This window comes from Marmota flaviventris, chromosome 17 (assembly GCF_047511675.1).
Source record: "Marmota flaviventris isolate mMarFla1 chromosome 17, mMarFla1.hap1, whole genome shotgun sequence".
NCBI lineage: Eukaryota > Metazoa > Chordata > Mammalia > Rodentia > Sciuridae > Marmota > Marmota flaviventris.
In genome coordinates this window covers 66,247,470-66,261,768 of record NC_092514.1, presented here as the reverse complement: position 1 = coordinate 66,261,768, position 14,299 = coordinate 66,247,470, and the positions used below count along the sequence as shown (strand labels likewise).

The following is a 14,299-nucleotide window of genomic DNA, read 5'->3' as shown; positions in this document are numbered from 1 at the left end:
CACAACAAATTACAAAATATTTAAATAAAATGGATAACATCTTCACATTTCAGTTATGTTGTGCTATATAAAAAATCTGAGGGAATGAGCCTGTAGCTCAGGGGCAGAGTGCGTGCCTAGCATGTGTAAGACACTGGGTCCCATCCTCAGTACGGCATAAAAATAAATAAAATAAAATAAAGACACGTTGTTCACCTATAAATACAAAAAAAAACTAATAATTATATAACAAAAGTGATATTGACTTTATGAAGAGTTAAATGGAAAGATATTTTTAAATCCTGTGATACCCTATTTCTTTCTGTGATCATTAACTATTTTGTGTACACATTCACATACTCGGTGAACAGAAAAACCACAATCAATAACAAACCAGAAATTAAAATTAGGAATCCCTTGATGAGGTGTGAGCAAATGAGTGAGAGACCTGGGAGTTAGTTCTGGCCATATTACTAACTTTTTGGTCCCTAGGCCTTCTCATTATTTTATTTGTAAAATAAAGCTCTCCCTTATGACTCTATGAAATTGAATGTGAATGGGAAAATAGGACACCATGCACACTCACGTCTTAACATCTGAATGTACTTCATAGAATGTTCTACTCTAGTTGCTGAGAATGGCATTAGCCCATTTGTTTCTCTTCAAATTAACCAGGCTGCATGACAAATTTCTAAAGAAAACTTCACTGCCCAGACACCTCTACAACAATTCTCCCAATCCTATACAGAAAATCTTCAAGGGGCTCTATATAGGGAAAAGTGACCCACGACTCTCTATCCCAAATCAGAAGTGCATAACAAGTTCTTTTTAAATGGAATACAGAAGTTTCCCTCTTAACCACAGTTTCACTTTCCATGGTTTTAGTTACAGTCAACTATAGCCCAAAAATATTAAATGGAAAACTCTGGAAATCAACAATTAAATTTTAAATTGTGTTTGAGTACTATGATGAAACCTCACACCATCCATCCCACTATGTCCCTCCAGGCATATTCACACTGTATACACTAGTCATTTAGTAGCTGTCTTAGTTGTCAGAACAGTATAAGGAATTAGGTATTACCCACTGTTTCAGTCATCCATTGGAGGGACAGTTCTTGGAACATCTCCCTCACAGATAAGGGGACACGACTACTGTCGTCATGCTAATATCTGATCAAATAACAAGTCAAGCAACTACGATCCCAAATACTATAGATCTTAACTTAAGCAAAATGCATGGCTCTACTTGAACATACAATGGATAAAACTATTATCCATTATATGTTCTTTTGACATTCCTCGACCAAAAACAAGAATTATCCTTGTAACTAAATTTTAGCATGCCTTGTAACTAAATTTTGCCTTATGTGAATTAATAAAATACATAAAAGTCTTATACTACATAAGAATTTTACAGTTCATTAAAAAAAATACATGGATATCCTGACAACAACTATCAATTACCTAATACTCCTGCAAGACTTCTCAAGTATTCAAATCCCGCACAAACTAAGGTATATTTCATGTTTATTAGGAACCAGACAGTGACAATTCATCAAGCAAGCATTGGAACAAAACTGTTTATAAAAATAAAATTAAATGAAGTATAGAAAATCACTTCTAAACTCCAGCATTACAGTAGAAGGGAATTTATAGAAGTCATCCAATACAACCTCTTATAAATTTTAAAATAATATTTATGAAAGAGTTTAATAAGCTAGAATCTACTGAAATACATAAAATGTCACCACGACAATCCAATGAAAATCAGTTGGCAGTTAAAGTTCAATATTAAAAATTCATTCATTTTTTTAGCAATATTGTAGAATACAATTGAATTAATCAACAAGGTTATTCCCATTATAGGTAAATTCCTGTTTTCTACTGAAAGTAGAAAAAACTGAATTAGAGAGGAAAAAAAATACTTTTAATTAATGTGTTACTAGGACACATAACCTAGTATTCCCAAAGGGATGAAAACTTACACACTTTTGAAGAAATGAAACTAATACACTCTGGTCAATAATACCTACCATGTATGAAGGTAATGTTTTTAGTGTCCCTGGTTCAGGGCGGTGTGTAAAAGGGCCTTCAAGCACTCCTCGCTTAAGCATATGCAATAACAATTTTGCATACAGGTTCCGATTCTTCCTGCCAATTATTCCTGCACCTGTTCCTGAAGGTTCACACAACTTTCTAATCCAAAGAGCACACCTCTGCCGTTCTATAAATACAAAAGAACTATAAGAAATTTGATTTTTCAGAAGATACAACATTTAATTACAAAGACCATAATGTACCTGCTTTAGTCTAGAACAAGAAATGGAAAAAAAATTTTATAAAGATTCAAATAGTAAATAACTAGGTTTAGGAGGCCATGTGGCATAACTACTCGACTAAGCTACTGCACCAACAAAGCAGTCACAGGCTATACATTAAAAAAAAAAAAAAATGGTTCCAATAAAACTTCACCAAAAAAGGTGAACTAGAGTTGCCTCACAAGCCATAAACTCCAAATTTACAATTTAACTTTAATCAGTAGTTGGACAAAAAAAAATACAAAGAAAAATTTTCACAAAAATAAAATCTCTGGATGACTACTGAATAAATTTTTTAGTTAAAATTTGCAACTCTAAAATGACTTTAGACATACTGAAGAGTCTAGAATTCTAACTGGACAAACATAGAAAGAGATAAAATGCAACCTCTGACATATCGAGCATTTTATACTTACTCTAAAATTAAATCAAAATGTTTTATTTGCTGAAGTCAATGATTTCCAGGGATTTGTAGCTGATTTACTTAAGACTTTTAACATCACTAAAAATAAGTGAGTGCTATTTATATGTAATTTTGTAAAATAATTATCCTTTTAAAACTCTACCTAGCTGGGCATGGTGGCATATGCCTGTAATCCCAGCAGCTCAGGAGGCTGAAGCACAAGGATTGAGAGTTTAAAGCCAGCTTCAGCAAAAGCAAGGTGCTAAGCAACTCAAGTGAGACCCTGTCTCCAAATAAAATACAAAATAGCACTGGCAATGTGGCTCAGTGGTTGAGGGCCCCTGAGTTCAATCCCCAGTACCGAAAAGAAAAGAAAAGAAAAATCTACCTAAAAATATAGCACAGTTTAGTTCACATGTGATAAATGATCCACTGATTATACATACTATCTTGCCATGATATCAAATTGTTTTAAGTCTCAGAAAAACTACTCTGATATTAACATTTATCTGTTTACTGTAATTTGAGGACTATATATTTAACACAAATAATAAAGTCTGCTCTAATTTCTGAGTTTATAAAGGTCATATTCATTTATTGTTTTACCTATAAAAAAATCACTAAAGTTATCACTTTACAAATCTCCCTATAGAAATAAAAGCTATGGGGGCTGGGGTTGTGGCTCCGTGGTAGAGCACTTGCCTAGCACATGTGAGGCAATGGTTTGATCCTCAGCACCACATAAAAATAAACTAAAAAAAAAAAAAAGGTATTGTGTCCATATGCAACTAAAAAAAATAAAATAAAATAATAGACTTTAGCTACAAGAAAAAGTAAGCTATTATGAATTTCTAGTTCTTGACTGAGATGAGTTCCCACATACTTATTATACATTAATTAAATAGCCAAGCACAGTCCCAGCAGCTCCGGAGTCTGAGAGAAGAGGATTCCAAGTTCAAAGCCATCCTCAGCAAGTTAGTGAAGCCCTAAGCAAATCAGTGAGACCCTGTCTAAAAATAAAAAGTGAAAAGAGATAGAAACGAGGCTCAATGGTTAAGTGTCTCTGGGTTCAATCCCTAGTACCAAATAATCAATTAATTAATTAAGGAGAACAATGAATGTTCCAATACTGACAATGTGTCATAAACCAAAGATTATAAGTAATCAATTCTATGTATCTGGAATCCTTCTGTTTTATTTTTTGGCCAGGGATTGAACCCAAGGGCACTTAACCACTGAGCCACATGCCCAGCCCTTTTTTATTTTTTTTAGTTTGAGACAGGGTCTCATTAAGTTTTTAAGGCTGGCCTTGAACTTTTGATCCTCCTAATTCAGCCTCCCAAGTCACTGGGGCTATAGGCACACGCCCTGCTTTAATTCATTTTTAAAAGAAGATAAGAGGGTGGTTTGACTTGAAACATATTTGTAGTGAGAAATTTTGCTACAAATTTTTCCTAATTAGCAAATCAAAAACAAAAAGACCAAAAGGAGGGGCTGGGGTTGTGGCTCAGTGGTAGAGTAGCTGCCTAGCATTTGTGAGGCATTGGGTTCGATTCTCAGCACCACATATTAATTAATTAATTAATTAATTAAAGGTCCATCGACAACAACAACCAGAAAAAAATAACAAAGAAAGAAAGAAAAAGTTAAGGTCCAGCAAGGCAAGAAAGGAGATACAGTAAGAAGATTCAAGGGAAAGTTGTGCCAAGCTGCCCTGGACTAGGAAAGGCTGCAGGCTTTGGAAGTGAGTAGGCACAGAGTGCACAATTCATGTCACACTCCCTTCTCCCATTGCAGCCCCTGAAATAAATATCTAATACTGAATAATTTCCTCACTTTAAATATAGAGTTCACTCAGACACCTCAGGAAACAGGGAACTTGGAAAGAGTAAAGGCCATAGTTTCTTGGTCCCACTCTAAACCATCTACTCAACAGCTACCAAATCAGGTTCACCTTCACATCCAACCTTATACCTACTACAACGGAAAGAATCTCCTAAGTCCCCCAAATTCACTCCAATTGCTCTGTGATGCCTTAAATCATCAGAAAATTCTCTAACTTGAGAAAAAGGCCCTCATTCCAAAATAAAAAATAACAGATTGGGAAATGAAGACAAAATAGCAACAAAAATTCATTCACACCTGATTTTATTCAAACAGTCATAATCATAAAAGACCAATGGATTCTCTTCTGCTCTGATAGACAAAAGGATCAGAGAATAAGTGAATAATAGGTTCCTAAAATAGAAGGCACTTTCACAGAAGGAGGTAAACACAGTTGTGGCTAACTTTAGAGATCAGTGTTCATGACATGTAAAAAGTGGTACCACAATAAGATCTTTTCACAGCTTAAAGAACACAGTCACTAAATTTTTATTTACCCATGAATAGCTCAAAGTAAACAACGTACGTCAATGACAAAAATTATTACTAAAATATTTCAGCTATCCATTTTGACAGCTCACTGGTTTAATTAAATATAAAGAAAAAAATTAATCTTAAAAATCTAGTTTCACTAGGTGCAGTGAGGCATGCCTGTAATCCAGCGGTTCTGGAGGCTGAAGCAGGAAGATTACGAGTTCAAAGCCAGCCTCAGCAACTTAGCCAGGTGCTAAGCAACTTATGAGACCCTGTTTCTAAATAAAACATAAAAAAGGGCTGGGAGTACGGCTTAGTGATTAAGTGCCCCTGGTTTGATTCCCTGGTACCAAAAAAAAAAAATCTAGTTTTCAAACACATCTTACCTGACCTATGGAGTAATTTTAGAACAAAGGGCTTCATATCTACCACAAAGTGATCAAATTCTGCATCCAGCTTCTCCCATTTTTCTTCTTCACTTTCCATTTCCATAGTCCAATCTGTAAAAGATTTAAAAATAAGGATCTGTAAGCCAAAAACTATAAAACTCTAAAGAAGATAAAAGAAAACTTATCAATTAAATAACAATTCTCCCCAAAATTACCTCCAGATTTAATGCAATTCAAATCAAAATCCAGCAGCATTCTTTGTAGATACAGACAAGCAGATTCTAAAATTTATATGTAAATATAAAGAAACTAGAGAAAACAAAACAATTCTGAAAAAAAAAAAAAAAAAAGTTGGAGGATTCATACTACCTGATTTTTCAGACGGACTATAAATCTACAGTAGTCAAGACAATGTAGTATTGGTGAAAGAACAAACACATAGATCAAGGAAACAGACCAGAGGGTCTCCAAAATGGACTAACACAAACATGAAGAACTGATTTTCAACAAAGGAGAAATCACAGTTTTTATAACAAATAATGCTGTAACAACTGGATATCCATATGCAAATAAAAATTACACCTCAAACCTAAACCTATATTATATAGAAAAATTAACTCCAAACAAATTGTGCGTCTAAGTATAAAATATAAATCTATACAACTCTTAGAAGAAAATAGGAAAAACAAATCCTCATGATTTTGGTCATGAAGAATTAGGAAATAAACCACAGAAAATATCTGCAAACTTTACATCTCACAAAGAACTCATATCAAGAATATGTAGGGGGCTGGGACTGTGGCTCAGTGGTAGAGCACATGCCTCAAACATGTGAGAAACTATGTTCAATCCTCAGCACCACAAAAAAATATATAAACAAAATAAAGATTGTGCCCATGTATAACTAAAAACAATTTTTTAAAAAAAGAGGGGCTGAGGTTGTGGCTCAACGGTAGAATGTTCGCCTACCACATGCGCAGCCCTGGGTTCGATCCTCAGCACCACATATAAATAAGTAAATAAAATAAAGGTATTGTGTCCAACTACAACTAAAAAATAAATAATTTTTTTTTAAAAAAGAATATATACAGTTGGGGAGCTGGAGTTGTGGCTCAGTGGTAGAGCACTTACCTAGCTCGTTTGAGGCACTGGGATCAATCCTCAGCATCACATAAAAATAAATAAATAAAATAAATAAATAAAAGTATTGTGTCCATCTACAACTAAAAAATTTTTTTTAAATATAAGATCTATAAGTATATAAGGTGTATCAATATATAAAATATATATAAATATAAATATATAGTATATAATTAAATATAAAGAATGTTTTTTAAAAAAGAATATATAGGGGCTGGGGTTATGGCTCAGTGGTAAAGCACTTGCCTAGCATGTTGAGGCACTGGGTTTGATTCTCAGCACTGCATATAAATAAATGAATAAAATAAAGGTCCATCAACATCTAAAAAAATTTTTTTTTAAAAAAGAATATATAGGGTTGGGAATATAGCTCAGTGGTGAAGACTTGCTTAACATATACAAGGCTCATTCCCATCACTGAAAAAATACACACATACATATGTACACATTTATATACACACTTTTATACTCGTTTATATGTATTTATATATATAAACATATACATACACACACTTATACACATTTATATACATTCACACATATAGAAAAGAAATCTTCAAATTTTAACCCAATAAAAATAATCTACAAAAAAATTAATGCCTGGTCAGCAAATAACTGTATGTTTCAAAATAGTTACTAGAGATGATTTTGAATGTTTCCAACACACACAAAAAAATGATAAATATGAGGCAATAAATATGTCAATTACCCTGACTTGATCATTATATATCATTTGCATGTTTTGAAATATCACATCATATCCCATAAATATGTACAATTACTATATGTCAAATAAAAATAACCATATTTTTTATAAATCAATCTCTAGGAGCTGGGGGTGTAGCTCAGTGGGAGAGCACTTGCCTAGCATGAGCAAAGCCCTTGGTTCAATTCCCAGCAAAAGTAAAACTAAATCAATCCCTTTACCAAAAAGAAATACAAATAATGGCAAGTAAGCATGCAAAAAGATGCCCAACATCATTAATCAGTAGGAAAATGAAAATTAAAACCCTTAAGAAAGCCAGGCGCAGTGGGACATGCCTGTAATCCCAGCAATTCAGGACACTGAGGCAAGAGGATTACAAGTTCAAAGACAGCTTCAGCAACTTAGTAAAGCCCTAAGCAACTCAGTGAGACCCTGTCTCAAAATAAAGAAATGAATAAATAAAAAGGGCTGATGATGGGGCTCAGTGGTTAAGTGGCCCTGGGTTCAATCTCTGGTACCCCCCACCCCCCCAAAAAAAAACCCATAATGAAATACCACTACAAACACGTTAGGACAACTAAAATTTAGAATGACAACAATACTAAGTGCAGGTGAAGACCTGAACAAGAGAAACGCTTCCTGCACTGCTGGTAGGAATGTAAAATGATACTGCCACTTTGGAAAACAGTTTGGCATTTTCTTACAAAGTTAAACATACACTTACCATATAACCCAAAAATCCCAGTCCCAAGTATTTACTTAAGTGAAATTAAAAATGTATATTCCCAAAAATGCAAATGTAGTGCTTACAGCAATTTTTTGTTTGTTTGGAATCACCAAATACCAGAAACAGCCCAAATTTCCCTCGACTGGGAATGAAATAAATTGTAGTATATGCACACAATAATTAGTACTAAACAACAAAAAGGAATGACTACTGATACACACACCAATATGGATACACTACAAATGTTTTATGCTAAGGGCAAGAAGCCATCCTTGAAAGATTACCTCCATTTATATGATACTCTAGAAAAGGCAAAAAATTTCAGCATAGAGAACAGATCAGTGGTCAGTAGAGTTAGCAGTAGAATAGAGTATGTATTCAAAAAAATGGCACAAGGAAACTACATATGATGTTGAATTGTTCTGTACCCTCTCTAAAGAGGAGGCCTCAGAATCTACCAATGCATAAATACAAAAATTCACTCAGCTGCATAGCAAAAAAAAAAAAAGTTAATCTGCTGTAATTTAAAACTTTTATAATATCCTTTAAAAAATATTAGTGTTCATATTTCTTCCAGTTAACAGAAAGAAAAAAAAAATCCTACTAAATGTAAAAAGACTGAATCCCCAAAAATCAGAAATACGGGTTTTGACAAAACTTCTTTAGGTTAAAAATATATCCATATTCTAAATGTTCTTTTAAAATGTGAAATGTCTTGGTAGGGATGTGGACTACCTTTGTGTGATATTTATATAATTCAGCTTACAAATTAAATATTTGGGGTAAAGCTCTGATCTGTCTCATAAGCTACATTATTCTACAATTGCCTTCTCTCTGCTAAACCAGCTTCTAGTATTTTCCTCAGCATCTGCCATTTTATTATCAATAACCTCTTCCAGAAACTTCTCTCTATCCTATTTCTCTAAGTAAACCTTAGCTTTCACTGGTTGACTTTATTCCCACTTGTTGACTTTATTCCCACTTTATTGTACAAGTCTTTCTTAAGCGCACACAAGAATTCTCTGAAGTCTTTTTTCCATCCATCCAACCTTGCTCAGGAAAGAAAACACTGATCAACATCCATGCTGCCACTTCCCAACTACTACTCTTCCAGTTTCAACCCCCAAATTCCTTTTTTTGGAGGCTCCAACCATCTTACTATAACACACTCCCCATTCTCATCACTGCCTTGCAAAGAAACCCCTCCAGCTGATAACAGCCCTTTAGCCTCTTAAGCTCTCTCTTATTCCACTAGATTTTTTCTTTCTACTGAGCAAGACTACAGTTCCCTCAATGCCCCACTTTTTCTCTACCCAAAGGGCTGCAAGAAAAAGATGGTACTGCCTTGGAGTCAGATAGCTTCTGATGCCATCTGAACCCTAAGGAGTCTTAATATTTCTTACTCCACAAAGCACTTTAAAACTTTTACCAGATATCTTAATGCCCATTTAACAACTCCAAACTCACCTTATTCTCAATTTTAAAAAAATCTTTCTTCCTGATTCATGGAAAAAATAATGAATGGCAACACCATAGTAAAATGGTATTCCTAACATCTCCCAAATTACTTCTTAGAAAAAGACATTCTTACCTCCTTTGCTACTGTATCAGAAAAAAGCAAAACAACTCTACTTCTAAGGTCCATAGTTCTTCCTGTCATTTATCAATTATCAATTACTTCTTCTCTATTTTACATTCTCTGACTCCTTCCCCTCCCATGCTAATCCTCATTCTAATCTTCCACTCATCAGTCTGCTTCTTTCTTTCTTATCAACTCCCAGCTCTATCCTGCAATGGAAAATCTTTCAAAGTTCACTAATTATCCACTAGTTCACAAATCCAAAGGGCTAGCTTCAATTTGCACCCTGTTTGACATCTCCACACCATCATGTACTTCTTAGGACTCACTACTCCTAGAAACTCAGCAGTTCCTTTCACTCCTGGGTCCCCTGCTGCCTCTCAGATCATTCCTTCCCCTTCTCTTAATGGCTCTTGCTTTTCCACCTAACATTAAATCGGTATTCTTCCACTCTCTCTTTAGCCTCCTTTTGATCTGACTTGCACACTCTCCGTAGGCTATCACATTCAGTTACTGTAACTCAAGTAACTTCTCATATAATTCACTCTTAAATTTCATTTAAACTTCACTTTCTCTCTGCAACTCCAGACTCCCATTTACGACAGCTCCCAAAGAAAATTTTTCATGATTTCCCCATACGTCTATTCTACTATGCTATACTCTCCTTGATGGCATCAACCTCTACGTCATCTGCCAGAATAGAAGTTCCAGTGTTCCCATTCTCTAAACTCACATAAACCGATACATCAACAAATACTCTGTCTCAAATCTGCCAGCTTTTCTATTCTCACTGCCATTACTCACACAAAGCCCTATGTACCACTGACTTGCATTTGTATATTATTTACATTATCTTCCATCATCTAGGATTTGCTCCTGGAGAACAGGGATCACAATTTGCACATTTAAGTAGGTACCTAGAATATTGTCTGATACATTTTACAAGCTAAATAAACAATTGCTAAATAAACACTAACCAAGTAGATTAGTGTTCCACTTTTACATGACTAATTTGTTGTTGTTGTTCTTCTTCTTGGTACTTGGGATTGAACCCAGGGGTGTGTAACACCAAGCCACACCCCTAGCTTTTTTTAATATTTTATTTAGAGTCAGGGTCTAGCTGAGGGCCTTACTAAATTGCTGAGGTTGGCTTTGAACATGCAATTGTCCTGCCTCAGCCTCCCAAGCAGCTGGGATTACAGGCATGCGCGCTGTACTCAGTCATGACTAATTGTTTTTTAATGTTTCTGTTCTGAATACCAAATAGGTCTTCCAAAATAGGAATACTATATGCTCATAATTTATTAAAACTGGTCATCATACCTTCTGAATTATGGTAAAATAACAATATTTCCAAATTGAAGACTTGGTTAAATAAATTTTACTTAAAACTGGTGATGCAGCTCAATGGTAGAGTACTTGCTTAGAATGTATGCAAGGCCCTGGTTCTATCCCCAGTAGTGCAAAAATAAATAAATAAATTTGATTTAAAAGCATTTTTTGATTAGTTGATTGGTTTGGAGGCTGTGTGTATGCATGTGAGTGTGTGATTGTTGGTTTCATCTTACATTTCTATAATATATTCCATAAGTTATGTACTTGGTAAAACAGGCTATGATACCACTAATTGATGTTAGATCATAATATTGAAAAGCAGCTATTCAAACAGATAAACCAATGGAAACTCATAAGCCAAGAATTTTAAGCACAGCTTTGGCCTTGATGAACTTCCAGGCTCAATATCTTGTCCTAAGAGCATCATTAACTATGGCAAAGGTAAAAAGATCCCTCATAATCACTAATTCTTAACTAATCCTTTGATACCAGCAGGAAATGTTAGTGTTCAATGCTAGAGAAAACTACAACGCAACAGTTAAATGATGCACCAAAAATCATAAAACAAGCCCAAAACTCAGATTGAAATTCTGAAATTTTAATTTCAGATCTATTGTATCTCACCATTTGGCCACTTACAAATAAGTCAACTTTCTCTCCAATTAATAAAATTAGAAAAACAAAAAGGCAATCTATAATGACATGCAATACTATAGCACAAATTTTTAAAAAAGATAAAGTCAGTGATGTTTAGTAAAGGCTAAAACTCTGCTTCTTCTTAACCCTTATTCATTCTCCAACAAATTCAAAAAGAAAAAAAAATTAACATTTCAAACCTTCAAAGAATATATCCAGCTAATCAAGAAGTTTTATATTTATCAGAATTAGATTCAAATTATTAAAACTGAAAAATAAGTGAAGCCACATCTTTAGTTTAGGCTTAAAGTACTTAGAGTGTCTTTTCTAAGTGATATAAATTGTTGTGTGACTACTAGTCATATAAATTACTTCAAAAGCAAAAAAAAATGGATGGTTTTTGCTTATATCTATAATCTGTATTTGATTCATGTCTTTTGTTAAACTGTTTCTTTGTGGACAGCCACAAAATGGGAGAAGGCCTTCTCAAGGTGCTTAGCTGCCATAGGAGTCAGCAATACATAAGCAAGTCACAAACGTGAAAAGACCTTGGGGGGAAAAAAGCCACAATTGCTAAGTCAAGAATACGCTTCCCACATATCATGCCTCTTGCCTAACATGTTTCTGAAAGTTGTGTAAAATCCATTATGTTCCATCAAATCATATTTTAAACATACTTCAAAAGACAACTTGTCAGTAAATCAAAAAGTTGTACAGGTGCACGTTTATCTTGCTTACATTTGGATGTTTTGACAGGCGCCTTCCCTGACTGTGCCAGGTGCTTCTGAGCACTTCGGGAAGGTATCCTAGGGCTGGGGGTGTGGCTCAGTGGTAGAGTGCTTGCCTAGCATCCATGAAGCCCTGGCTTCTTCGATCCCCAGCACTGCAAAAAAAAAAGAAAGAAAGAAAGAAAAAGAAAAGAAACTTATTTCAATGTATACTGAGCACCCTGCCAGATGGCACTACTTCCATAAGCCACTTCACCCTGATTAGGAAGTGGAGGCTTAGCCCGGTAAAGTAGCTGACCCCTTCCCCACCGGAAGTCAGCTGGACCAGAACACTACAAATTGCCCTGCTCTCCCTCTTCGGTGGAGACTGACCACTGCAGAGAGGCTGGTGGCATTTCATTTGCCTTTTCTTTCACTCATCTTTAAATACTAAAGACAAATAACAAAAATGCGCGCAAGGATCTGAATAAAAGTTGTTCATGATTACTTCTGTCCTCTTGAACACCTAAAACTCAGAAACCCTGCACGTCTTCCTAAGGCCTTGACGCCGGGAATAGGGCCTTTCCAAGCGGGATGTTTATTAGGATTGTTTCTACAAGCCAAGCGCACCTGGTGCTGCCCAAACCCAGCGCACACCGGCTCTGCTCTGACAGGGCTTCCGCAACTCTAGCAGTCAGGCTCCCCGCAGTCCTTCCTCGGCCAGCGCGGGCACCGGGGACCGGCGGCCTGCGCGGCCCCGGGCCGGGCCGGGCCGCGCTCCTACCTTGTCCCAGAACACAGCTTTCTCTCCACAGCCGCAAGCGCCGGGGGCAGATTTCTGGACCTCTTCTTGCAGACCAGACCCCCACCCCCACCCTCGCCTGGCTGATCAAACTTTACTCATAACTTTACCACTCGGGACTTCAGTCTGCAGGCGACACGGGGGGCGCGCGCCCCCCCAGGCCTGGAGAACCGGCCCGGGCCTGCGGGCGACGCCCCGCCCCGCACGAGCCCGCAACAGGAGGGGCGGCCGCCAACCCGCGCAAAATTCCACTGAGAACCTGGGAGGAGGGGTGGGAGGGGGAAATGCGAAAAACGAGAACCTGGAGCCCCTACAAGGAAGCCCTCCGTTCGGCCGCCGCCGCCGCCGCCACCAAACGGTTTCAAATCCTTGCGGGCCGCTGGGTCGCCGCCGCCCAGCAGGCCGGGGGCGGGGACTACCGGGCTCGCCTTTCCCCGCCCCTTGCCCCACCCCTCGGGCCGCGGCCGGCTCTCTGGCGCCGTTGCCGTGGCGACGCTCCGGGTTGCGTTCACTACCGCCCCCCAGGCCTCAGGAGAGGGTTTCCGCGCCCTTCGGCGGCTGCCGGCGCGCGGCGCAGTTGTCATGACGACGCTCAGGCGGTAGACACTACTCTCTAGCGGATTGGGGGCGGAGACTTCCGACTCCGCATTTCCAGGTCCTCCCGGGGGCGGCGTGCGCACCACGCTGTTGCCGTGGCGACGCTCCAGCCCACAGCGCTGTGGTCAGGCTTGCTTTCTACGCTGGCAGCTCTTCAGCAGTCCCAGGCCGATTCTTCCAAGACAATTAGGCTGTTGTCTTGCACTCTGCTGCCCTAGAGCATCCTACTCACAGAGTAGCTTGTGAGCCCCTGAAGGGTCGAAGAGAAAAAAAAAACAACTAAAGGACAAAGAAAAAAAGGATTGCTGGAGAATGTTCACGGAAGGGTGTGTGTCCATTATTTGGACACAGGTCACAGTTAGATGGGTGGAAAGATGTGAGAATTTGTCCCTGATATCTTACAACCCGTATATGTATGAGGGTGATGGATTATACAGAAAAATGAGCAATGTCTTTTTTTTTTCTATTGTAAGTCTGAAAAAAAACTGACTCCGAATTCTGAAGATCTGGGGAAAAAAAATAAAAATGATTTATGTTTACCAATTCCGTGGAAAACAGTAACATCAATTGGGAAATGTAGTTTTTTTCTCTTCCCAGGAAGTCTCATCCACCTCAAGGCA

At 37.3% G+C, this 14,299-nt stretch overlaps 1 protein-coding gene across 4 annotated transcripts in view; it reads right to left on the bottom strand.

Moving 5' to 3' along the window:
• Positions 1 to 13,467, bottom strand: part of Cep112 (centrosomal protein 112) — a 466,461-nt gene extending 452,994 nt beyond the window's left edge. For 3 of the 4 annotated variants that reach the window (XM_071603145.1, XM_071603146.1, XM_027946274.2), the window contains exons 1-4: positions 13,384 to 13,467; positions 12,312 to 12,456; positions 5,448 to 5,561; positions 2,016 to 2,206 (exon numbers count right to left, since the gene is read on the bottom strand). In XM_071603145.1, coding sequence (XP_071459246.1) covers positions 2,016 to 2,206; positions 5,448 to 5,553 — 297 coding nt within the window. In that variant the 5' untranslated portion in view covers positions 5,554 to 5,561; positions 12,312 to 12,456; positions 13,384 to 13,467. Of the gene's footprint in view, positions 1 to 2,015; positions 2,207 to 5,447; positions 5,562 to 12,311; positions 12,457 to 13,064; positions 13,090 to 13,383 lie in introns of those variants that run through there. The other variant, XM_071603144.1, reaches the window with a different exon arrangement.
• Between the last annotated feature and the right edge of the window lie 832 nt (positions 13,468 to 14,299).